Below are 24,481 nucleotides of genomic sequence, written 5' to 3' on the forward strand. Positions count from 1 at the left end.
GCACGGCCCTTTCCGCGCAGGCAGCGAGCGCCGGCTCCGGCTCGGGTTTGGATTGCCGGGAACACGGAGTGGAAATCAGTTTGGAGCTGCTGTGTAGCTTAAAAAATGAAAATCTGGTAGGAAACATCTGATTTTTAAATCAAAACGGGCTCGTTAGCACTTGTCGACGCACCCCGGGGCAGTGCCGCTGCGCGCGTGGTGCCGGAGCGCGGCCGCCTTCCTCGGGCTCCTAAACCCTATCCCGAAAAACCATCCCGCTCGTCGGGGCGGGCGGGAGTTGAACTTCTCGTTATTTCCCGAGCAAATTAAATGCTTTTGTTAAAACACACACGGAGCCTCCCGAAAATATTTTGTGCCTTCGGTTACCTGCGTTTTCCGTGTCGAAACGGGAATTTGTGTGTGCGGTTTATCCCCCCGCTCCGTTGGGAACGCGGCTCCGAGGTTTTGTGATGGAGCAGGATCCCAGATCCTGGATCCCTCCTTGGGTCAGCGGGGTTTGCGTGGCACGGCGGTCTCTATTGTTTCCTTACCCTCTGGATCCCGTTGTTCTTTGTTTAACCTGTCGCCGTCCGCGCCGCGGACGTGCCGGCCCCGCTTTCCCCAGCTCGGAAAACCGGGAAAACGCACGCACGGAGCGCCGCGCCGCCCCCGCAGCGGCTCGGGCGGGAGCTTTGTGTTCCGTGCTCCGTTAAATAACCGGAGAAGGCGTTTTGAGAATCCGTGCGTTTTCGGGGGCCGGCAGGAAGGTGAATTTCGCCGTCCCCGGAACGCTGCCCGCGTCGGCACATGGAAGATGGAAGAGTTTGTGCTGGCGCCTGCAAACGCCGACGTTTGTGTCAATGCTTTTTTTTTTTTTTAAGGATGGGATCCAACCCTCCCCGGTTCCACCGAGCACACGGTGAAGTGTGTCTGATGGTAGCCTGTTGAAACTATCCGTAGGGATCGGGTTGCTTTCTATTTAACATTCCTTTTTCCCTGGCTCCTTGTTTCACCGCGCTTTTAAACAAAACACACATTTTAACAGCCGTGAGCGGGACGGCTCCGAGCAGCTGGGAGACTCGGGATGCGCCGTGGCTAACACAGCAGCAATTTTCTGATATATTTATTTTTTTTTTTTTCTCCTTTTTCCCTTTTCTTTTCCAGAACCTGACGCCAACTGCTGCAGTCGGGCTTCGGGACAAGAAGTTGCTTGCAAGAAGACGGAGCCGTGGTGCTCCGCCGGCCCCGTCAGCAGATTCCTGACAACCCCAGACCCTCGCCGCGGGGATTTGGCCGTCCCAATCCAGATACCCGCCGTTGGCACGGGGTGGTGTGTGACCCACGCTGCCCGAGGGCTCCGCGTTCCACGCCTCCCCCATCCCCGTGGAGCCGAACGCCGCCGCCAACGCGCCGGGATGTCGAAAAAGCAAAACGCGAAAGGTGAGACGCGCGTGGACGCGGCGCAATCCAACGCCAATAAACAGCACTATTGATTCCAAAGTTAGCAATTAGGAGCGGGGTTAATTGCTTTGGCCGTGCTCCTCGCGAGGCTGCGGGTGTCACCTGACAGCTTCTTGTCACTCTCGCCGTGACATCGCGTCACCTGCTGGGATTTGTGACATTTTCAGCAGCATTTCGGTGTCCAGCTGGACAGTTCTGCTCTCACCAGTTCCCGTGTGATGAAAATGTTGCATCGTTTTCCCCGTCAGACTGTTGGGGGGAAAAAAAAAATACGTTGTTTAGTGGTGGAAGAGTTACGGAGCCAAACTTTTTAATGGTGTTACTGGGGTCCCCCAGCTGGTGCACCACATCCCCTCGCTGGGTGCGGGCAGGATGAATTTGAGCGGAGTCTGGGTCTCTCCTGGGATTAAACCGGGCCCACCCTCTCGGAGCGCCCCGTGGGCGCCGAGGTTTTGGGACAGGCTTCTGTCTCGGGCTTGTTCATCCTGCCTGTGGCAACTGCTTGCCAGGGATCCCATTAAGGAACGAGCCATGGAATCGAGGTGGGACAGCTCAGCTCGGGGCCGCGACTCGAGCCAGACCTAATTAAATCTTCCGAGATGGGCACAGGAGGAGCTGCTTCCCTTTGTCTTCCAACAAACTGCTTTTCCTTTCCCTATCCTTGCTCGTGGGGTGGCCAAGCAGCTTATTCCAGCGCGGAATCCTATTTGTCGCCCCCGAAACGTTAATTCCAAAGCGTGCGTGCGGTGGAGGGAGAAGGGGGGGCTGCGGGTTACGTCTCTCTTTTTATTTGAACTGACTACTAATTAATAATTTAAGGCAAACGGGTTTGAGAATTCATGTCCTCTACCTCAGGAGAAGAGCTTTTGTTCTCTGTAGGTTGTATTTTTTTTATTTTATTTTTTTTTTTTCCAAGCAGCTTTGGCATAGAAACGGTGCGTACCTGAGGAGCCCGGCCGTGCTCCGACAGCCGGATCCATACGTGATTCGAAGCAATTAGTAACTGTTACGGAAATTGTTGTGCCGGGTAATTTCCGAGCGATTTTTTCCAAGGCTGTGTTTGTATCCGTGCTCTTGGAAGCCTCACTACCAGTCATTAAGAAATTGACTTCTCCGGAAGCGGAGCGCGGTAATCGTCGGTGCCGAGGACGTGTGGAGAGAAAAACACCCCTTGAAATGGCAGGAAGGGTTAACGGGCCGAGGTAGGGGAATGGCAAGAGAAATCCATGGGAGACAAGTGGGGAGCTGTTACCTGGAGGGAACTGGGGGAACTGGCACATCCCTGGCCCGTCGAGGGAGCCGGCACAGCTGGTGCCGTTGGGCAGAGCGCGTCGTGGGGAGAAGCCGCTGGCACGTATTGGGTTCCTAAAGAAAAGTAAAGGGATCTTGGACATAAATATTTGAGAGGGAGCAGGAATGCAGAGCAGCTTTCGTTCCCTCCGCCGGCGGGGATGGAAAACCCGCCCTGCTTTGTTCAACCGGCGCGTCGTGCCGCGGCGACGCGGACGCAGGGGCAGGTGAGAGCTGAAGCCGCGGACTCCGCCGGCTCTGCCTCATCCTGGTCGGACCGTGATGGAATTTTCAATTCCTGCTTTTCTGCTGCTCTTGAATGTTAATGCAGTCAACAAATGTTTTCCAGCAAAAGGAGCGTGCTTCGGCCAGGTGAGGCATGTCGGCTCAGCTTCTCTTTCGGAGCACGACGCAAAACCCCTTTCTGCGGAACAAAGGGCTGGAGAGGAGTTGGGGGGGGACACAAAATCCTATTTTTAATAACGTGGCTGTTCTGAAACCGGATCAGAAGCCCACCTGTTCCTGGGAAGTGCCGCAGAGCGGAGTGAACGTCTCGAGTTTTTCAGAAGGGTGTTTGCACGTCTCGTGAAAAATGTATGGAGGCAAAGTCCGGGCACGGGATCATGTTCTCCTCCTGAGTATTCCTGGCTGGAAGTAACTCTTTACTCAAAAGGTCTGTGCTGAGGAGCAAACTGCTCCGTCTCCAAACCAGTCGTGGAATCCTCCCCGTTCAGAATCCGAATGTGCGCGTCCGTGTCTGGGTTATACTGGGAGGCTCGTTTCAGCTCTGGTATCTTCTGGGAGGGATGATCCGTAGGAGAGGTGTTCCCAGTCATGCCAGACCTCTAAAGAAATACTTTTCCGGAGTCCAGTAGGGATGGTGGTGGTTTGCTGCTGTCTGGAGCAAGCTTGGATTCTCCGTGCTTCTGGTTTTCCCCCGCCACGGAGCGTGTGCTCCTCTCACCCCCCCTCTGCCACCATTAATTGATTTGAGTGAAAGCGGCCACCGGGCTCGGGAATGACTGGTGACCCCGGGATACAAAGCAATCCCATAAATCTTGTTTCCCTCGGATGTCAGCCACGGTGTTGGGCACGCCGAGCTCCTGAATAAAACAGCGCTCGGGTTCCTGCTCATCTGGTTGCATCGAGGAGCCATTTCAATTGATGGAAAACTGTCCTCCGGGAATCCCGTAGAGGCGAAAGGTCTTTGGGATGGGTCACTTGGGAGGCTTTCCGCTGGAGCGGCGGCGTTAAAGCAGCAGAGCCTTGGCAAAAACCCCAAATGTAGGAAAAATTTCATTCTGAGCTCGTACTTTAACAGCCCCTGCCGAAGCCAGGCTTTGCCGGCGGCGGCGCTCCGAGCGGCTCGCTCCCTCCGTGCGCGGTTAGATTCCGGTCGAATCGGCGAACCGGGAGATCGCGGAGTTTCTCCGCGCGGCAGCGAGTTGACGTTGGAAACGCGCGGCGGCGAATATCGAGCGTGCGCTCCGGAACCCGATAAATCGGATCGCGGCACGAGGGCGTGGGTGATGCCAGGAATTCCTGGGAATTCCATCTGCGCCGCTCTGCCAAGCACGATCCTCTGGAACTGCGCGGGCTTGATTGGATTTTTCGGGGTTTTTTTTTGTGTGGATGGAGGGGGAAGGCGGCGTGCCGCGGTTCGAATCACCGTGATGGCTCTCCGGCGTGGCGTCGCCGCTCCGCCGAAAGCCGGGTGCCGGTGCTTCGCCGCTCCGGTGCCCGAGGCAGAAAGCGGAGCGCGGGTGGAAACGGGAAGCAGGCCGGGTGCCGAGAGCTGTGCCCCTGCTTTGGGCCGAAACCGCCAGCTTTTGGTGCCAGGCGCAAACACCCACTTTTGGCCGCGTGACTTCGGGTGTATTTTAGTTGATTTGCAAGAAGTTCATTTTTATCTCATATTTGATTTCTTTTTTTTTTTTTTCCCGCTTTTCCAAGCCCTTAAATGAATACGGCTAACTGTTCCGCTGCCATCCATCTTCTGCTGGAGATCGGATACCTGGAAGCTTCCATTTGCTCACCCCAGAATGAATTCTTCCAACCATCCCATCTTTCCCCCTTCTTCTTCTTCTTCTTCTTTTCCTCCCCCTTCTTCTTCTTCTTCTTCTTCTTCTTCTTCTCCCCCCTTCTTCTTCTTCTCTCTTCTTCTTTCCCCCCTTCTTCTTCTTCTTCTTCTTCTTTTCCCCCCTTCTTCTTCTTCTTCTTTTCCCCCCTTCTTCTTCTTCTTCTTTTCCCCCTTCTTCTTCTTCTTCTTTTCCCCCCTTCTTCTTCTTCTTCTTCTTCTTCTTCTTCTTTTCCCCCTTCTTCTTCTTCTTCTTTTCCCCCTTCTTCTTCTTCTTCTTTTCCCCCTTCTTCTTGCGTGCTTGGCATCGCTGGTTGGGATGAGGTCTGTGCAGCTGTCAGGCTGGCACTTTTATTTCTTTTCTGCCTCTCCCTGTGAAACAGCTGCCTGCCCCGTGGCTCCGAAGGGAGCCAGGACTCGGTGCGGGGGCTGGAGTGGCCCCTGTTTCCACTTCCCCGAGGTGTAGGGAGTGAAGTGGTTTTATTTCGTGCATCCCGGGAAGCAGAGCAGGCATTTGCCAGGTCTGTAGTTTTAATTCTTGCACGTGCTTTGTACAGAAAGGACTAATTAGCGGAGTTACGGCAGGAGCAGGCTGATATTTACAGGGTGGGTTCTTCCCGGCATCGTTAGTCTTTCTATTTAAGAGATCCTGTGTCGATCAGTCCAATAAATAGCACGGAAACACGAAACTAAAGGATTTGGGATGAGATTCCTCACCACCTCATTTTCCTGGAGGGATGCAGTTATGGACAGAGAAGCAATTAAGGCCGTTGGCGCCGTCTCGGGGCTTCATCGCACCGAACCGACCGGGCAGCACCGCGCGGTGCGTGATTTAATGCCACAGCCGTCGGTCCGAGCGTCCGGCTGATGCATCGTGCCGGGCACAACACGCCTCGCCTGAGCCCTGGCTTCGGGAAGGAGCTTTCCTTTCCCACAACGCTGTGAATCCAGAAAATCTTGGGAGTCGCCGGTGCCCGCCCGGCTGCTGCCCGCGCGGGCGCCGCGAGCGTTTTAAATTCTGCCCCTTCTTGCAGATGGTCGCCGCGGCGGGAGCCCCGCGTGCCAGCAGCCCTTCTAATGATGCCTGGGAGCGCCCGGGGGCGATATCAAATGTGCACCGTGTCGTCTCCGCTGCATAATTTGTGCATGATAAACGTTTCGAGGCCGGGAGGACTCGGGCTGGAGTTGCAGCTCGGAGCGAGGTGCTGATAAGCTCAGTCCCTCGTAAGACCGACCGCAAACGGAGAGGTGGGGAAGGGATGGGATTGAGAGGCTGAAAACGTGCCGCATGGGGGAGCGAAACTTCATCTTCCCTGGCACCTGGGTCCTCGGTGGCTGCTCTGCGATGAAGATTTTGAGAAAAGATTGCTAATTCTCTCCCGGTGATGGGGGTCTGAAAGCCATTTACAAGATGAAGGACTAGAAAGTCGGTAACTGGAACTCGTGTGAGCTTGGGAAACTTGAGAAAATCTTGCTCATGGGGCTGAAACGGGCGAGGAGGAATTTAACCGTTCATCTGTGGCCTTAATAAGAGGCTGACCTTTCCATCATGCTCACGGTTCTGTCACTGTGTTTGGAGGCATCGTGGTTTAAATGCTACATCAATGTCTGGGACCGCGGGAGTCAATGGTGTGTCTCGGGATCGCGTACGAGTTATTTGGAGCAGGCGAGGGGGAGAACATGAATCAGCAGCTCGGAATATCCGCCGAGCTAAAGCCGGAAGGGGCAGTGACCGAGGGAGCGTCCCCGCGGAGCACCCTGACCTGCTGCAAGTGTCCCTTCCCCCAGGAGATTCCCAAAGCAGCAGCTGTAGGAAGCCACCTCCATGGAAGGTGATCTCCTTCCATGGAGCTTCCCTGGCTCCACGCAGGGCTGGAGGCAGCAAAGCTCACGCAAGCAAACGCCTTCCGCGGAAATGTGCCCGTGAACTCCCTGGAAGGGGGTTGGTGACGCCAAATAGGAGCACTGGAAACCTCTAGGGTCCTGCTGTCACCCCCTGCCCAGGGCCACGTGTTCTTCCCGATTCCGAACGGGGCTCAAATCCCAGTTGGAAGCATGTTCTGCCGTAGTAAAACACACCGATGAACAGCTGCGTCCCTTGTCTTTAGCAAACCTGAGATTTTTTCCCGACCTTTGGCAGGAAAACGGAACGCGAGTTCGTGCTCCGCGGCGCTGGCGAGGGCTGGGTGAGGTGGCAGGACCTGCAGATTTATGTGACCTTTGCTCGCTGGCGGGGAGCAAACCTGTTGGTGATGGCCGCCTCGATTACGGGTCTGCTCTGGAACGGAGAGGCATTACCTCGGAGATGGCAGCTGGCAGGGAGCACAAGCTGCTGGATCTTCAAACCCATTTATCAGTCTGGTTGCCATTTGTATCTGCGGGCGGAGGAAATTGTTAACCACGGCGCTGGAAGGCTCTGGCGCTTTCGTTAACTCTTTTTTTGCTGGGCTCAGTAAGAGATTAGTATGGAAACAGGAGTGGTACTGGTCTGGTCTGCTTCAGTGATCTGCACACCGGCTCTGTTGGGGCGTGTGTGGTTTTTGGCTGGCGGTTCTGATCCGCGGTTGGATTTGGGTTTTGGCTGACCCAGAGCCGAGGAGTGAATCGGCTTCTCCAGTTCAGCGCTGGGAGCACTGGCAGAACCAGGTTCAGCCGTGTCCGCACAGAATCCGGTCCTTGCACGAGGCTGGGGTGCGATCCGTTCTACTCGCAGCAGCTGCTATTCCTCTGCCAGCCCTGCGACAGAACCAGCCAGCCAACACCGTACGTTCGTAGGATTTAAATTTTTCTCCTTGGCCAAGTAACAGCTCGGAGCTGACCTCTGGCTCCGTGTCTTTCTAAATGTCTCTCGGCGCCGATTGTTCAGAAAAGAGCTTCCCTCTCCTTTGTCTTCGCAGATCCGTCTGGGTTCATCTTTGATGTGCAGTCCAACACTGTGATGGCCCAAGGAGGAACCTTTGAAAACATGAAGGAGAAGGTAAATGTGTCTTCCGAGACTTTAACTCACCACGTGCCGTGGAAGAGCTCGTGATCGCTGTGTCTTCATCTCCTCTCCGAGATGAAATATGTTTCTGTCTGGGAGCAAACTGCAGCTCTGTCAAAAGCAAAATTTGATTCAGGCTAAATCATCCCGGCACATTAAAGTTTGATAAGGAAGTCATCGGTTACGGCTTCTCGCCTGCTTGCAGGAGGGTTGCTGGAGGCTCCGTGCGGGATAACGCAAACGGTTCACACGTCCCCCCCGTTTCCCTCCCTCCAGATCAGCGCCGTGCGCGCCATCGTCCCCAACCGGAGCAACAACGAGATCGTCCTGGTGCTGCAGCACTTTGACAACTGCGTGGACAGAACGGTGCAGGCCTTTATGGAAGGTAACGGCTGCCGCCGGCTCCGCGACGCGTCCGTTACCGAGCTACGGCCCGGCTCGGGCAGCAGCAACAGCCTTTGTAGAATCATAGAATCATAGAATCGTTAGGGCTGGAAGGGACCTTCAAAGGTCATCTAGTCCAACCCCCCTGCAAGGAACAGGGCTATCTCCAACTAGATCAGGTTGCTAGAAAGGGCTGTGTGAGTAAGTACACCGGGTCGCAGGAGCTCGAGGAGCTTCTCAGCACATCCGAGCACAAGCCCTATCCACAAAGAAAGCTGAGGGATGATGATTCTCTTCCCAAGTTTTAGCTGAGGTTTGTTCAACTGGGGGTCAAGGCAGAGCTAAGCATCTGGTAGCTCTTTAGATGAAGGAGGTTTGGCAATGGCAGAAACTCTCGTTGCCGTGTACAAAACGGGAACGTCTTCAGCTTCCATCGTGGCTGTTTGTACTCTGAAACCTGGCTCACGGATCTCTTGGATCTGGCTGACCCGCTGCGTCTGGATGGGTTTTCTGACCTTGGGAAAACAGGCTGCTGCTGGTGACAGCGCCTGTCGCTTTGCGGCTCTCGTTTCCGCGCCGGCCACCGCTGACAGCCGCGCTGTGCCGCCGGCCTGCGGGAGGTGACAGCTCCTCCTCAGACTGCGGCCACCCTGACACCGCCAGCGTCTCTGGGGAGAGAAGGGCAGCAGACACCTGACCCGAACGCGACCCTCTGAGTTCAGAACATGCTCCAGCTGGGTTCCAAGAGCCTAAACCTGTAGTATTTCATAGATTTCATAGATTTCTAGGTTGGAAAAGACCTTAGAGATCAGCCAGTCCAACCGTCCCTAATCCCCATTAAACCATATCCCTGAGTAGATCATCCACCCTATTCTTAAACACATCCAGGGATGGGGACTCAACCACCTCCCTGGGCAGCCTATTCCAGTGGCTGACAACCCTTTCAGAGAAGAAATACTTCCTAACATCCAACCTGAATCTCCCCTGACTGAGCTTATACCTATTTCCTCTTGTTCTATCACCCATCACTCATGTAAAGAGCCCTTCCCCTCCCTCCTCACCCAAAGAGAAGATTTTCTAAAATTTTTTTTTTTTCCTGGGAAGAGCTGGCACTGTGCTGCGAGGGAGTAGTCCCCTTCAGCAGTGTGTGCCCAAAGCAAAAATGAAACTAATCCTTTTAAGTCAATTAAGAGAACTGAAACTCAGCTGCAGGAAGTGTTTCAGCTGGCTCCAGGTATGGAGGCACTTCCACGGGGCCGGGGAAGAACCGCAGCGGGTGCCTCGGCCGCTGCTCATCGCCCGCGTCTCGTTTCAGGCAACGCCAGCGAGGTACTGAAAGAATGGACTGTGACGGGCAAAAAAAAGGTAACACTTTTATGATCTACTTTGCTGAGGCATCAAAGTACATCTTTGTACTTTGGGGATGTACATCTTTTTATTTTGGGGATTTAGACTCCAGAGAACAGTAGGCATTCCTCGTGATTTAGATGGAAAAGAAACCAAAGAGCAAACGCGTGTATCGATGTTCGCAGAACCGACGCGCGGAGATAACCGCTGAGTTACTGGGCGCTGCTGGTCAGGGGGGTGAGATTTACAGGGAACTTGGTGCCAGTTGTAAACATCGTCTTCTCGCCACGTTCCCGTTCAATTTGGCTGTCAGACACGTCGTGTCGAATGTAGCAGCTGAAGAAAAGGTTCTAGACTATCTGTCCTTGCAGTTCTTTCATCGTGCTGACCCTCTCCAGGACCCCTGATCCGCACGCACCGCCCCACACTGGAGTAAATCTTGATCAGGTCCATTTATTTCGGCAGAGCTCTGTAATTCACTGCTCGGATAGTCGTGCTGTTCCATTTTTCATCGGTAACCTTTGGAGCTGAACAGTTGTGTTTAATGCTGAGCTCCGTGGAAATACATCTCTTTGTCACGTAAGCTTTCTCGAGTTCTGTGCCCAGAGCCCTGTGAAAGGGTTAAATAAAGATTTGCAAAGTTTCAGCACTTGATATTATAATATCTAAACCCGCCAGGACAAGAATAAAATCATAATTATTCAAAAGGTCTCCTTTGAATATGTGAAAAGCACGACTGAACAGCCCTGTCTTGGGAAAGGAGGGAAGATCCGTTAGCGCGAGGCCGGGCAGAGCACCTCGGCGCTCGGCACCCCCGGAAGCGACCCGGCTGGTGCCAGGGCTTACGGCCACAAACCTCTTGGCCCTTTCCCATCCGTACGCACCCTTCATCCCATAACCAGTGCGCTGCTCTCCTTGGCACACCGTCGGAGAGGAGAAGGCATTCGTGCCTCGTTAATGCCACTATATCCATCCTCATTGTTGAATAAATCCCTCCTGCTGTTAACAGGATCGACAGCCAGGCTGGCTGGAAAAGCATGGAATTCAGCTCCTTTCAGCCACTAAGCACAAGCTTAATTTTCCCTTCAGGAATTAAGCTTAACATTTTTCCCCCCCCCCCACTCCCTTTGTGGTGTGGATACCTAATCCTTAGAACAAGAAAAAGAAACCCAAACCGAAACCGCCGGCCGAATCGAGCCCCGACCTGCCGGACCCCGCCAAATCGGTGCCCGCTGCAGAGGAGCAGTTGGCACACTCGGAGAAGGGGGGAATGAACGGTTTCCACGTCAACGGCTGCGCCCACGACACGGAGTCCGTGGACTCGCTCAGCGAAGGTTTGGACGCGCTTTCAGTTGATGCCAGAGAGCTGGAGGATTGCGATCCCGCCGCGCCAGGCGTGCCCGGTGGAACAGGTCAGTCTGCCCAGTGGCGCAGGAGACGGGCGCCGGGTGTTTAAAACCCAGAGGAGCTGCCTCCTCCTGCTTTTTTGTGTTCTGTCTTTGTTTTGGGTCAGCTTTGAGTACTGGTTGGTTTGGCTGGCTCTTCGGGAAAGAGCAGCTCGCCTTGATTTCTGATTGTTTTGTAATTTTTTTTCGCTTGTTGCGGTAAAGAGGCGGTCAGTGTTCCCCTGCCCTCTTGGCGTTCCCTCTGCAAACGAGTGTGCTTTCCTACAGCAGTGCCTGAACTAGCGAATGGAATAGCAGACTTTGACACAAAATCGCTCATCCTGCATCCTTCCCAGAGCCCCTCGTCCCTCCGACAGCGGCCTGAGCAGAGGACCACTACCAGGTCTCTGTCCCGATCCACAGCCAGCACCTCCGCTCCTGCATCCCTGCCCGCAGCGCGGCTGGAAGACGTCCTGGTTTCACCTGCCAACAAGAAGCTGGGTAAGGCCCCGAGGCTCCGTGCACGCTCCGCCGTCGGAGCAGGTCGCCGGCGGCTGAATTCTCACCGCCTCTTCGCGGTGTCACCGCCGGGCACGGCGGCGGGGCGTGCTGGGCTTTGATTTTGATGCGAGCTAACACGCCGCTTGTTATCCGGCCGATAACCCGCACGCTGCTCCTCCTCTTCCCTGAGCACAGCGGGAATCTTGACAGCAGTTTCGATGCGGCGCCTGGAGCGGCAAACCCGCCGGTGCCGGCGCAGCCGGGGAGGAGGCGGCCGCTCTCGCCGCATACGTTTAGCCCGTTCTTCCGCGCGCTCCGTCGCGGAGCCTTTGGGTTGTTTCACATCTTTTGTGAGAATTTGTCAGAAGGCCAGGAGGAGTTCGGACCGGCCCCGTTACACGAAGTGACAGCCTCCTACGGGATGTTTTCCTTTTTTTTTTTTTTTTTTTTTTCCTCCCCCTCCCTCTTTTGTGGGCTTTCTCCGCAGCTGAGGTCTTAGGATAACAAATGGGTCCAGGAAGGACCTCAGAGCCCCCGACTGTGGTGGTGGTGATCAGCTTAGGGAGATGAGGTGGTGCTTCACCTCCCTGCCACATGGGAAAGCTGTAACGAGCCGTCGTTAACGTGGCTTGGCAGGGACAACCGCACTCCAGCAAGCTCCGGAGAGCGTGGGCACGGTGACGTACCCCGCTGGCGAGCAGAGACACGGGGAATAACCTCGGCAGCGATAACCGGTCCTTTCAGCTCCTGATTTGAGGAAATAGCCTTAATTTTCATTTCCGAGATAATTCCCTTCCCCAGGCAAACAGTCATTTCGTATCATTTCGCGATACGGCGTGTTGGGCTTTGGAGTAGACGGCGTTTCACTTGTCTCCAGTCCCCAGCACAAAAGCACCTCAGCGCTGCGTTTGATTTCTCTCATGTATTGGAAAATGTGGAGGGACGTTCCTGCCCGTAGAAGGAAATTCAACGAGCCTTGGGAAAAAACTTTCCCCAGTAAGAAAATCTCTCAAGCGGTCCCTGCTGAACCTACTGCCTCTGTAATGGGGAAGGGAAAGAAAAATGTAAAACCAAGCAGTGTACGGTTTTAAAATAAGAAGGAAAGCCATCTTCAGATTTCTCCCTGCTGGGAGGATTTAGCAGTGTGATTGACACGGCTGTTTGAGTTCACTCTGTCTCTTGGTAGGTTCAAATATTGAAAAATCAGTGAAGGATCTCCAGCGCTGCACCGTCTCGCTGGCTCGGTACCGGGTGGTGGTGAAGGAGGAGATGGACGCCTCCATTAAGAAGATGAAGCAGGTCTTTGCTGAGCTGCAGAGTAGGTAAGTTAAGCGTAGGGATGGCTCCAGGTGTGGAATAAGATTATTTGGAATAAGACTTCAGCTTGCCAGTCAAGCTCAGAGGGTGAACACAAGCGAGTCGAACGCCCCAGCCCTGTTCTTCAGCGTCCGGCAGGTCAGCGTGTCGTAAAAAATCAACCCGGGGCCGACGTCCCGCGCTCCGCAGCTGGGCAAACCCTGCGCTGGAGCTGTCGTCCCGCGCCTGCCGTGGGATGCTCGTGGCTTGTTGGAGGCTGCGGTGTGTCCAGCGGGGTCTTTGACGAGCTGGTGGAGCTCGTCTGTACGAGACAGTTGTCCTGGACCCAGGTACTGCGGGGAACTCGCCCGGTAACGCACTGTCGGTCAGGTCTGAGTACTGGTGATGCTGGAAGGAGCTCGGGGTGCAGCTGTGTGTGGGTTTAGAAACAAACATTCACCTCTGAGATCTTCAAATTATGGCTGACATGGAAGAGAGGGATCTTTTTGAAGGCGTGAGTACACATCCAAGATCACCTTGCTTCCCCCGTTTCCAGCCAAGCTTTTAATACTGTGCATGATGTTCCCTGTGAGTGTCTTTTTTTTTTATTTTATTTTTAATGAAGGTCTTTATTGGTTTGGGTAAGTGCTTTGAGATGATATTCCGAAAGGCCCAACATCAGATACGCTCAGTGTCTTGTCTGATCGAGTCTCTATCAAGAGAAATTGTTCTCCTTGGTTATCCAAACATGATTGCTTTCGGTAAAGAAGTGTTCCTGAGAAGCTGCACAGAGAATTCCAGCCTGGAGTGAGTAACTCTGCCGCCGCCGGCGCGCTGGAGGGTTAGAGCAGAGACTTGGCAGGCTTGCAGATCCGTGTCGAAAGCCGGCTGCGTCCGGAGGCAGAGGAGCGTTTAGCGGTGGCGATGCCGAGAGCCGCGGTCCGGAGCCTGGTGGCAGATTTGGTCGTTCGGCGTCGGCTCCTCCTCGTGCTCCTCCTCGCGCTGAGCTTTGCCGCGCTCTCCTGAAGCGGGTGGAATGCTGTCCTGTAGTTAAATTCAGCGTGTGCCAGAAATACGGACAAAAAGGCTTTAAGGATGAGTTTGGGAGACTTAGACCAAAGTGGAGGGGTGGGGTTAGAGGCGTCCGCGTGGTCTCCGGAGCCCCCAGCACCTCCCGTCCTCCGGAAAAGCGGCGGCGGAAGGAGATTTACCCTGTGGATAGCTGAGGGATTCGTGGCCCTGGCTCAGGTTTGGGTTTACGAATATTATTTCCCACTTTGTTAGTGGCTTTGTCGACTGAGTCAATACTGAGACCGGTTCAAGATTATCACTGTGTACAGCAGGGTTTTGTTAAGGGTTTGGGTTTTTTTTTTTTTGTCTCTGCCTCTCCATAGTCACACCACCTGGAAAAACCTCTCCCTGGTATGGAAAATGTCATTCTTTTGGCTAACACCTAGGTGATTCCTCGCCCTTTGACTTACGTTATCATCCGTGAAACACTTGCGTCACGCTCGCAAAGGTTAAAGGCTCAAGTCCAATCCCGCCGCGGCGCTCCGATAAGCCGCGCCGGTGGCGGGGGGAAGCAGGACGTGCGGTTCCGTGAGCGGTTCCGTGAGCCAGGAGGCGAGTGCCCGCCTGGAACGGGGCCACCGGGATCCTCCCTCGGCAAACGCCAAGCGCCGGAGCGGCCGGGCAGGGCGCCGGGGCTGCGCAGTCGATCAGCGGTGACGCTGCAGCTCCGCGGAGATTCACTTTCCTTTTCCCAAAAGTGATGCCGTTGCCGGCGAGCTGAGATGGAAATTGTACCTTCACCTTCTTTTGTTTTTTTTTTTTTTGTTTGTTTGTTTGTTTTCCCCACTCCCTTCATGGCCCAGAGAATAATTAGTGTCTTTTTAAATCCCAGGGCACAGAGCAGGATCCGATAGTTACATCCTCTTGCCGAGTCGCCGCTCCAGCTGGCGTCCTACCAAAGGCAAACCTGGTTTAAAAGCACGTTTGTTCACCCGAAACAGGATATTTAAGCAGCAAAGCTCGAACTGGTTTAACTTCTGCCTGTCAGGGCTGCCCTTCAGGTGTCCTTTAACCAGCGAGGCTTCCTGCAGTTCTTGACCTTCAGCTTCTCTCGTGCAACGACGGGCTCGTGTCGGACCTGTGGTTGCAGGCAGGCGAGGGCGAAGGAGGAGGCTGTAGTGCCAGGGTCATGCCTGGCATAAATCTGTCTCCGAAATCCATCCAGTCTGAGCGGCAGGCGTAGCAGTAGCTGCCTCGGCTCCTGTTTCAAGAGGATTTGCTCCTCTGGGCTGGAGGCGATGGGGTAACCTGATGGGGGAATGCTGACAGTCCATAATTTCCTAAATATTTTGCTATCTGCTGATAGGGAAAGTAGCACATCAGGGGAGGAAAAAAAAAAAAAACAACAGACAACCAAGCTCTGAGATCTCCGCTGCGTGCCTCGTGCTGCGGATCGACCTTGCTTCCGCGTGGCAGAGCTGCCAGGCGTGCTCCCGGCCACGCTCCCGGCCCCCTTCGCTTGCAGTCGGTCTGAGATCGTCGTGTTCCAGCTCCGAGGAAAACCAACCTCAAATTCCTTCACGTGCTCGTGCAAACGGCTGTTGTCCTTCACGAGCAGACGACATCTTGCAGGAGCTGCTCGTCCGAGCTGGCTTGTATCTGATATCCTGAGATATAAGGAGGATGTAACTTCTTATCCTTAGATATAGGGAAGAATATATTAGGAATAAATTTCTTCCTTAGATCTAAGGAAGAAATTCTTCACTCTCAGGGTGCTGAGGCACTGGCACAGGTTGCCCAGAGAAGCTGTGGCTGCCCCATCCCTGGCAGTGTTCCAGGCCAGGTTGGATGAGGCTTTGGGCAACCTGGTGTAGCGGAGGGTGTCCCTGCCCACGGCAGGGGGGTTGGAACTGGATGATCTTTGAGGTCCCTTCCAACCCAAACCGTTCTGTGACTCTATCATCTCTTCTAATGGTTGAGCTCTGCAGGAGGTGGGTGTGTGCCCGTGTGTCCAGGGAGGAGGCGTCGGGGTGCCGCATAGCGCAACCGGGTTCCGCGGCACGAGGCTGTTCCTGCACTTTAATTAATCACTAAGGCTCCGTTGGTGCCCGTATCGCTCCGGGAATTCCTGCTGCTGACGTGGGACAGGGCAGAGGGGGAACCTCCCTGCGCCCTGCCCGTTGCAGAACCGCTCTGGGCATGGCTGGAAAAGGAGGAGAAGTTGGATTAGCACGGCTTTCGACGCGCGGCGGCGTCTTCGCACGGTTGGGCTGCGAGTGCCCGACCTGGATCGGGCCCCCGCTGTGCCGCGAGCAGGAATAATTCCTGCCTGGAAAAGGCAGATGGATGGAGCGATAAATCAACAGAAGGAGCCAAATGTCAGAGCTGCTGTTGGGAGGGAATTGTTTAAATTGATCTTGCCTCGCTCCTCTGACACGCGGAGGAGCGGGAGCGGCGGCTCCAGTTTGCATTTCAGACGCTCTGCGGTTCCCCTCGCAGGCGCTCGCGAAAATAAATATTCTGCCCGTTTTTCGAGCGAAAAATTTTTCTCCCTTCCAAAAAAAGCCCCGTGGTCGGCGTCGAAGGGCTGACCCCGCGCGCTGCCGAGGACCGTTCCGTGCCTGTGCCGTCGGTACCGTACGGCTCACGCGGGAGAAGACTTGGCTTTTGTATTTGGGGAGCACAAACGCAGCGTTTGCAGGGAGGGGGGGTCTCCACGAGTCTGATGGCACAGAGCAGAGCCCCAACCAGTATCCGAGGTGGAAGGACTGGTGTTCCCCCTCCTGCTTCCATCGTGACCCGAGTTACTCGGCGGGCGCGTCTCCGGGGGCAGGAGCCTGTGCGCAGCCGCTGTGGGTGCTCCGCTTTACCGCAGGGTGCTCCGCAGCCTCGATTCATCCGGATTTGGCCACCGGGTAGGCGTGCGGTGCCGCTGCCGTGGTGCCCCGGGGGAACCGCGGTCTCATGGCAACAGACACACTTGAGGCAACCTGGAGCCTTCCCGGCCACTGGAGATGCCGCGACCCACTCAGGTGTTGCCTCCGTGGCCAAAAAACCCTCAGATCGTAACGGATTCCTGGATCATGGCTCTGGCTGCGTGGTGCCAACTGGCAGGAGGATGTGTCCTCGTGCCTGCTGTGCCATGTCAGAAGGGCACACTCTTGTGTGGGTCCTGCAGCCCAGGGCGGGGGGGTGGGATGGGCAGGGTCCGTGCGTGCCGGGAAGTGGCACAGAGCACCAGAATTCAGGGCTCTGGTTCCGTGGGCCGATGCGGTTGGGTTCATGAAGCGAACGAGGGCGTCAGGGCGAAGCATCGCAGTCGGGTGCCTCCGATGTGGCACCTGGGAGGGGACGGGTGCCCGGATGCCGTCGTGGATCCTCGTCCCGCTCATTAGTTTCGCATTCCGAGGGACTCGTTAAAACGTCGTGCCTTTGCTTTTCTTCGGTGATGAAGTCCAGCTTCCCCCAGCGCCGCCGCCGCCGCTTCCCTGCCCCCTTGCCAAGGTGGCTCCGACTTTTATCGGAGTGAGGTGACCACGTTCCCAGCGGGTTGGCGGCGAGGCCTCACCGCGCTGACCCGAGCCTGGACGGGTTCAGCGCCAGCCAAGCCGGCACGAAGCCGGCACGCAACTCCTGGGCTGCCGGAACAAAAGCCGGCGCTGGGCGCGCGGCGGGTTCCTGCCGCCATCTGCCGGCCTCTCCTCACTGGGAACCCTCCGCCACTGCCCTCCCACTGGGATTTCCTCATCCTCTTTGTTCATTGCTAAATCTCGGCCTTTTTTCCCCGTTTCCCCCAGCCTCATGGATCGCGAGGTGGCATTGCTGGCCGAAATGGACAAAGTCAAGGCAGAAGCAAGTAAGACTTGTGTCTTTCTACCAACATGTGCCCGCTGTAGGTGCCCTCCTTAGAGGATGGGGGACATAAATCATGCTCCTCCATGGGATGCCATTCCTGAAAATCTTGGCGATGCTGGGGAGGTGGAAGAGGCTTCCTTAGCTCACCTGGTGTGGGTGGGGAGTGATCCCTGGAGCCACTGGTGCCAGCAGCACCAAGGCCCCACCGTTGATGGGGTTGGCATGGAAGCAGTTGCCTGTCGTGCCCCTCGTTGGGTCAGCTCAGCTTCCATCTGCGGCCGGAGACGTAACTCGGCGCGGGAGGGAGCGGCACCACGGAGCTGGCGGGGGGCACTCGGGGGGGAGCCTGCTGTGTTCCGCCGCGGCGCTGGCGGAACTGCGGGCAGGCTGGTTCGGTGCCAAGGCTGCCTGAGCCGTGGTTTTGGTTTCTGCAGTGGAAATTCTGGTGAGCCGCCAGAAGAAGGCAGAAGCCCTGAAGAAGATGACGGACGTGGCAGTGCGGATGTCGGAGGAGCAGCTGGTCGAGCTCAGGGCCGACATCAAGGTGAGCTTTTCGCTCCGCTTCCGCCTCATCCAGCCCAGTCCTGAGCTCACCCGGATCGGGGGGGGGCGGGAATTCCGTGTCCATCACTGAGGCTGTGGTAGGAATTAGGCAGCTGCCACCTCACTGGTGCCCGGCCTCAGGTTCCTGCTCGAAGACGCCAAGTAAATACGCGGTTTATTTATCCGGCGTGCAGAGCGGCTCGAGCTGGACGCCTCTGAGCAGGGACCCCACCCCAAATCGCACCCCCCGATCATACCCGTCCCCCCAGCACCCAATCCCCAAGTCCAATCCCTTAATTCCGGTCGGTGGTCTCTCGATTTCTCCCTGGTTTTCTTGGTCGCTTCTTGTCTCCTGAAGTGACCTCGTTCTCTCGGAGATGTTTCCTTCATCCGCATCCTCTTCGTTAACCCACCGGATCGCGGCAGCGCTTCGCTTTTTCTGTAACCTCCTGGCTTTCCGACGCTTCTGCACACCGTTTGGTGTTGGGTGGGGGGTCTCCCCGTGCCTGCCGCGCTCTGGAATTCCCCACCGTCGGCGAAACTCCGGTTTAATTAACGGTTTAATTAACGTGCGTGTGTCGTGTCCTTCCTGGAAGCACTTCGTGAGCGAGCGGAAGTACGACGAGGACCTGGGCAGGGTGGCACGGTTCACCTGCGACCTCGAGGCGCTGAAGAAGAGCATCGCCGCCTTCGGGCAAGGTGAGCCGGACGGGGGGAGCCGAGGGCTCGGGCACCCCTTTGCCAGCCGCCCTGGCACCAAAACCCTTCGCCCATGCCCCGAAACTTGATAGTGACGGGACTGGGAGCTGTCTGCTCCGGGTGTTTTGTTTCCCCTCTTCCTCCCCTTGCTGCCACCACTTCTCCCTTGGGGGGGGGTCCGTGCCCCTTCCCCTCGCGGTCGAGCACCGGTCCCGGTTAGCCGAGCCCTTGTACCAACCAAAGCTTTGTCCTGCCGGGAAAAAAAGCTCCGTTGTCCCTTGGAGCATTCGTGAGCCGGCACTGCCGTAGCTGGTGGGGCCGGAGCGCGGATGGTTTGGGGTCCCCTCTGCAGAACACCCACTTTTGGGGTATTTCTCGTCCAGTTTCCCATCCGAAGAACAGCTACTCCAGCCGGTCGCGGTGCAGCTCGGTCACAGCCGCGTCCCTCAGCCGGCCCAGCGAGACCTCTGCCCCCTCCACCCTGGCGTGTGCCCCGGCGGCGAGCCTTACGGCGCCCGGCAAGAGCCTTACGGTGCCCGGCAAGAAGCCCGCGTGCTCGACGGAGGCGGCCGTGCCGGTGAACGCCGGCGGCCGCCCTCCCCAGCCTTCGCGAGAGGTAACCGCACCCCGGCGCGGCACCGGGAGCTCGCGCCGCGTTCGTGGCTCCCGCCGGCCCCGCTCAGTTGCCCACCCTCTTCTCTTCCAGGTTGCCCAGGGGAGCAGGCGAGCCGGAGCGGGGCCGCGGGCCCAGGGCCAGCGCCATATCGGCCCCCCCGGGCGTGACGGCAACCACCACCGGCACGGGCCGGGCCAGGCTGGTGGCCGGCGGCAAACCTCGTCCCCGGCCGCCTCCGCCAGCCGCCCCAGCCCGACTCAGCCGCCGGGCACCAGCGTGGCACCGCCGCAGCCCCCCCGGCCCCCCGGCACAGAGCCCAAGGCGCTGCCACAGCGCAAGCCCCGAGCCAGTCGGCAGGAGGGGGCCAGTTCCTGAGACCCCCCCGGCTCCCACCGCGGCTCCGGCGGCAGAGCCGTGCCGCAGGGCGCTCCCGGCGAGGCGACGCACGAAGGAAAGTTTACACTTTTTGGTTTTTGTGCCATTTTCTTGTTCTTTTTCCCCCTTTCCCCCCCCCCCTTCATCTGCTTTACGTTCTCCTCACGCCCCCCCCTCGCTGCCGGCTCTCCCCCTTCTCCTTTCCCCTCCGGAAAGCGCCGTCTCGGGGCGCCTGCCCCCCACCCTCAGTCCGGCCCTCGTGCTGGAGCGAGGATGAGTGCTGGGACGTGTGGGGAAGGCTGAGGGGGGGGTGTCCCCTCCCCTGGGAACAGGCAGGAACCTGGACCCCTCCCCACACTTTGTTCTCTGGTTTTGACATTGGGGGAACCTCTTGATTTTTTTTCACATCGTCCCCCCCAACCCCACCGTCCCCCTTCCCCCCCGCCCAGCCCTTTTTTTGTCCCTAAATTAAATTTCCAGCAATACCAGTTAGCGGAGCAGACCCGGGGAGGGGGGGGTGTCTCAAATAAAGATGCTGCTGACATCATGTCCTTCTGTGGCGCTGCCACTGACTCGGGACGGGGGGGTGTCCTGGGGTTTGCTGGCCCCCCCTTCCCCCCCCCCCCCCAAATTTTCATCCTGGGGGTTTTTCTTTAACAAATCCTTGAACAAATTAAATAAACAAAACCCACCTTCAGGCATCAAAATTCAGGTATTTTGTGCTCCACTCTGACCCGGCTCAGGGGCTCCAGGACCCCCCCGGCCTCCCACCCTCACTGGGGCCCCAGTCACCCCCCGGCCCTGCAGCTGCAGCCTTGGAGTGGCCCCCCCCGACCTGAGTCCCAGGTGAGGGGCTGGGGCTCTGCCTGCACCAGCTGCCCCCTGACTGTGCCCATGGTCAGCCCTGGGGCTATGGCCCCCCCCAGCTTGCCCTGGCTGTGCCCCAACCCCTGCTGGGGTGCCCGGGGCTGGGGGGCAGCCCCCCCCTGCATGGCCACCCATCCCTGCCTCTGTTGGGGAGGGGGACACACAGCATCCCCATGGCAGAGCTGGACACCCCCCCTGTGCCCTGGGCCATGCCCAGCCTGGAGCTGGACCTAATGGGGAGGCCCAGGGGTCCCCCCAGCCCCAAGATGAGGGGACAGGCGTGTAACGGGACCCCCCAGGGCAAGCAGACCATACCCACCACTGGCCTCCCCCTGCTGCCAGGGTAGGGGGGAGCCACCTCCCCCCCTTTTTCAATAAAGGAGCGATTTTAAGAGCACGCTGCAGGAGGTGGGGGTCCTGTCCCCCCCCCCCGGGTGTCCCCAGGGACCCCCACGCTGGGGAGGGGAGGGAACCACTTTATTGGAAGGTAACAATCTTCTGGGGGAGGAGGGGCCCAGCACCCCCCAGGAGGGGGCTGAGGGTCCCCATCACCAAACAGGGCACTGTGGGGACCCCCACTCCCCTGTGCACCCCTTGTCACTGCTGGGCCAGTTTGGCCGCCTCCGCCTTGATGAGGGCGATCAGGTCCTGGTTGATGAGGAAGACGAAGCGCAGGCTGGCAATCTGGGCGGGGGGGGAGGGGGGGGGGGCAGACAGTGAGCAGGGTAGGACCCCCGAGACCCCTCCCCAGGTTCCCCCCCCACCCCAGGGCTCACCTCCACCACTGAGTTGTTGTTCAGCTTCCACTTGTTGCCGCCGAGCACAGGGCGTCCGTCGATGTAGATGGGGCGCCGGCCCTCGTTAGCGATGAAGAAATCCCCGTTGTTCTTCAGTTTGATGACTCCTGGAGGCGGGGGGAGATACGGGGTGAGAGGAGGGGGGAGCACAGCCCCCCCCCAACTCCAGAGCCCCCCCCTGAGCCCCCAGCCCCATCCCTACCCTGCTTGCGGGAGATCTTCCAGGCTGGTCCCTCCAGGGCCAGGTCCACGTCGATCTGGTTGTCCTTCGTGGCTCTGCCCAGCGTGATCTGAGAGGGGGGGGACACAGAAATGTCAGGGGGGCTGTGGGAAGGGTTGGGGGGGCTCCCCGGGGAGTGGGGGGGCTCCTCTGTGGGGGGGCACAACACCTGCACACACCTCCCGGGAGCGCATGAGGTACCGCACCATGCGGCCCCGCAGCACGGCCAGCGTCTGGCTGTCGAAGTCCGGGGAGCTCATCCCTGCAGGGAGGGGGGTGAGGGAGGGGGGTGAGGGGAGGGGGGTGAGGGGAGGGGGGAACAGACAGGGGGCTGGGGGGGGAGACAGACAGACAGACAGACACCCCCCCCTCTGCGCCCCAGCACTCACCCGTGATGCTGTCGACCAGCACCTGCCACTTGTGCAGCTCCTGCTCCAGCTGCCGGATCTCCCGCTTCTGGCGCCGGTCGGCCACGGTCAGCTCTGGGGAGAAGGGGAGAATGGAGCTGGGGAGGGTGGGGGGCACCTGCCCCCTGTCTTGCGGGGGTCCTGGGCCTCCACCCCCCCGACTCAGGTTGCCCACAGGGGAGGGGGCCGGACTCACCGTGCTCCAGCACCTCGTCCCGCACATCCCTGCGGAGAAGAGGCAGGATGAGATGGTGCCCCCCCAGCGTAGCCCCCCCTCTCCACCCCAGCCCCCAAAACCCGCCTTTAGCTCGCTGCCAAGATGGTGCCACCCCCCGCAGCCCCTGTCCCCCACCCCAGCCCCCCCAAAAACCTCACTTCAGTTTGCTGTCATCCAGCATGTCCTCGGCGTCCGAGAAGTTCAGCACTTGGTCCCCTTTGGGCAGCGGCTGCACTGGAAGGAGCAGGAGGGGAGGGAGTGAGGGGGCTGCGGGGCTCAGGGGGGCACAGGGGGGGCACGGGGGGGCCCTCCAGGCCTCACCAGTCTGGTCGTCCAGCAGGTAGTACTGTTTCATGAGCTGCCAGTGCAGCTGCAGGGCCTTGGCAGTGCGGGACGGGTAGAAGACATCGGGGTGCTTGTGCAGAAGGTCCTGGAAGGTGTCGAGCGTGGGCTGGCTGGTCTGTGGGAGGGGGGGAAGAAGGGACACATGGCACCGAGGACCCCTCCGTGAGAGCCTGGGACCCCCCCAGCCCCCTCCGGCTCTTACCGATCCCACCTTGTTCAGCAGCTGCTCCTCGGCTTTGCTGAAGAGCACTTTGCTCTGGATGGCGGCGATGGCCTCGGGGTGCAGCTGCCGCATGGCCTGGCAGGCCAGCCTGGGCAGGGGGACGTGGAGGGCCACGGGGTGAGAGCCCCCGCTGCCCCCCCCGGCCCTGGCACCCCCCTCCCAGTCTGCCCCGCGCTCACTTGGAGATGATGGGGTCATAGAGCAGCGCGTACCACCGCTCCTGGATCTCCCGCAGGTTGAAGCGGCAGCTGAACTTGACGCCCAAGTGCACGGAGGTCAAGTCGTTGGTCTGGGAAAGCCGCCGGGTGAGGGGGGGTCCCCGGGGGGCCAATCCCACCCTGGGGTGCCAACCCCCCCCCCCCCCCCCCCAACCGAGGCCGCCAACCTGCAGCACGGCGTTGATGAGCAGAAGGTCGTCGGCGGGCTTCCAGCGGCCCAGGTCCTTCGTCACCTGCAGCGGCTGTTTGCTCTTCTTCATCCTCTTGGCGAGGCCGGGCGCTGGCACCGGGCTGGGCGCGACGGGCGCAGACACGGACTTGGCGACCTGAGCAGGCGTAGACGGGGCAGGGGATCGGGAACCTCTCTGAGCTCCCCAGCCCCCCCCTCCACCCCAGCCGGCCCCCCCCGGCCCCTCACCTTCTTCTTCTCGCCGGAGGCCGGCTCGGTGCCTGCGCAGCGCCCGGGCTCAGTGCCACCGGCGCCCTTGGCACGGCTGGATTTGGCCAGGCTGCTCTCCACCAGCTCATCGTCGAACTTCTTCCGCTTGATGAACCTGGAAGGACCGGGAGGGCGGTGGGCACCGGTGGGCACCGGTGCCCCCTCCCCACCCCCCTCTCCCGCCCCCCCCGCGTACCGGGACGAGCTGCGGCGCTTCGGGACGGCGCCCGGGGCCGGGGCCGGGCCGCGTCTCTGCCCCGCCGGCGGCTCCTCGTCCTCGGAGCGGCTCGTCGCGCCCGACGCCATCAGTCCGGAGAGCGGCACGTCTGGGGGGGGGCGGAGGAGGCGGGGGGGGTCCGCGGCTGCCCCCCACCCCCCCAGAGCTCACCCCGGGCCCCCCCCGCGACAACCGGGGCCGCCGGGCCCCCCCGCGGGTGCAGCTTTGCGGGGGGGAACGGGAAGGAGGGGGGGGCGGGGTGGGAGATGAGGGAGGCCCCCCCCGGCCCGACCCCCCCGGCCTGGAGAGAGGACCCGCGTCCGCCCCCCCTCCCCGCCCGCCCGGCCCGCTCCGGTGCCGCCGCCGCGGCCTCACCATCCCCGGGAGCGGAGGCTCCGGCCGCTCCGCTCGGCCGCCTCCATGGACGGCGCCGCTTCCGGTTACGCGCCGGAAAATTCTGTGACGCCACCGCCGGGCGCGCCGAAGCAGCGCTGGGCGCCGCCATTTCTAAAGCTCGTCTGCGGCGCGGCGCCATCTTGGCTCAGGGCGCCGCCATCTTGACTAAGGGCAGCGGCCGCCGCGACGCCTTTCGGGGGCCGCCGTTACCGGTGGGTCGGGGGCCCCAACGCACGGGACGAGCCCCGTTATCCCGGCGGGGACGGCTGGGCCCGGCCCCACAGGCACCCGCTGTCGGCCGGAACGGCCACACCCATCATGGCGGCGCCCACA

The 24,481-nt window shown here is 58.9% G+C and overlaps 2 protein-coding genes across 2 annotated transcripts; one reads left to right on the top strand and one right to left on the bottom strand.

The window, feature by feature from the left end:
• Nucleotides 1-1,300: 1,300 nt before the first annotated feature.
• SPATS2 (spermatogenesis associated serine rich 2) lies at nt 1,301-19,802 on the top strand. The gene is made up of 12 exons (XM_086628556.1): nt 1,301-1,419; nt 7,705-7,784; nt 8,067-8,175; nt 9,490-9,539; nt 10,675-10,933; nt 11,195-11,407; nt 12,594-12,729; nt 17,512-17,570; nt 18,004-18,113; nt 18,709-18,811; nt 19,195-19,427; nt 19,518-19,802. Exons 1-12 carry the CDS (start codon nt 1,395-1,397, stop codon nt 19,800-19,802), a joined length of 1,662 nt encoding a protein of 553 aa, XP_086484682.1. The 5' UTR covers nt 1,301-1,394.
• Nucleotides 19,803-21,263: 1,461 nt separating this feature from the next.
• On the bottom strand, nt 21,264-23,856 carry MCRS1 (microspherule protein 1). Its single transcript, XM_086628562.1, has 13 exons — nt 23,732-23,856; nt 23,515-23,650; nt 23,264-23,422; nt 23,058-23,167; nt 22,858-22,966; nt 22,632-22,770; nt 22,469-22,544; nt 22,290-22,318; nt 22,076-22,168; nt 21,866-21,948; nt 21,669-21,756; nt 21,446-21,573; nt 21,264-21,353 (listed from the first exon to the last, which is right to left on the bottom strand). The coding sequence occupies exons 1-13, from the start codon at nt 23,839-23,841 to the stop codon at nt 21,267-21,269; spliced, it is 1,347 nt and encodes a 448-aa protein (XP_086484688.1). The 5' UTR covers nt 23,842-23,856; the 3' UTR covers nt 21,264-21,266.
• Nucleotides 23,857-24,481: the final 625 nt, after the last annotated feature.

The sequence above is a fragment of the Tauraco erythrolophus genome, chromosome 31 (genome assembly GCF_009769465.1).
Source record: "Tauraco erythrolophus isolate bTauEry1 chromosome 31, bTauEry1.pri, whole genome shotgun sequence".
Classification (NCBI taxonomy): Eukaryota; Metazoa; Chordata; class Aves; order Musophagiformes; family Musophagidae; genus Tauraco; species Tauraco erythrolophus.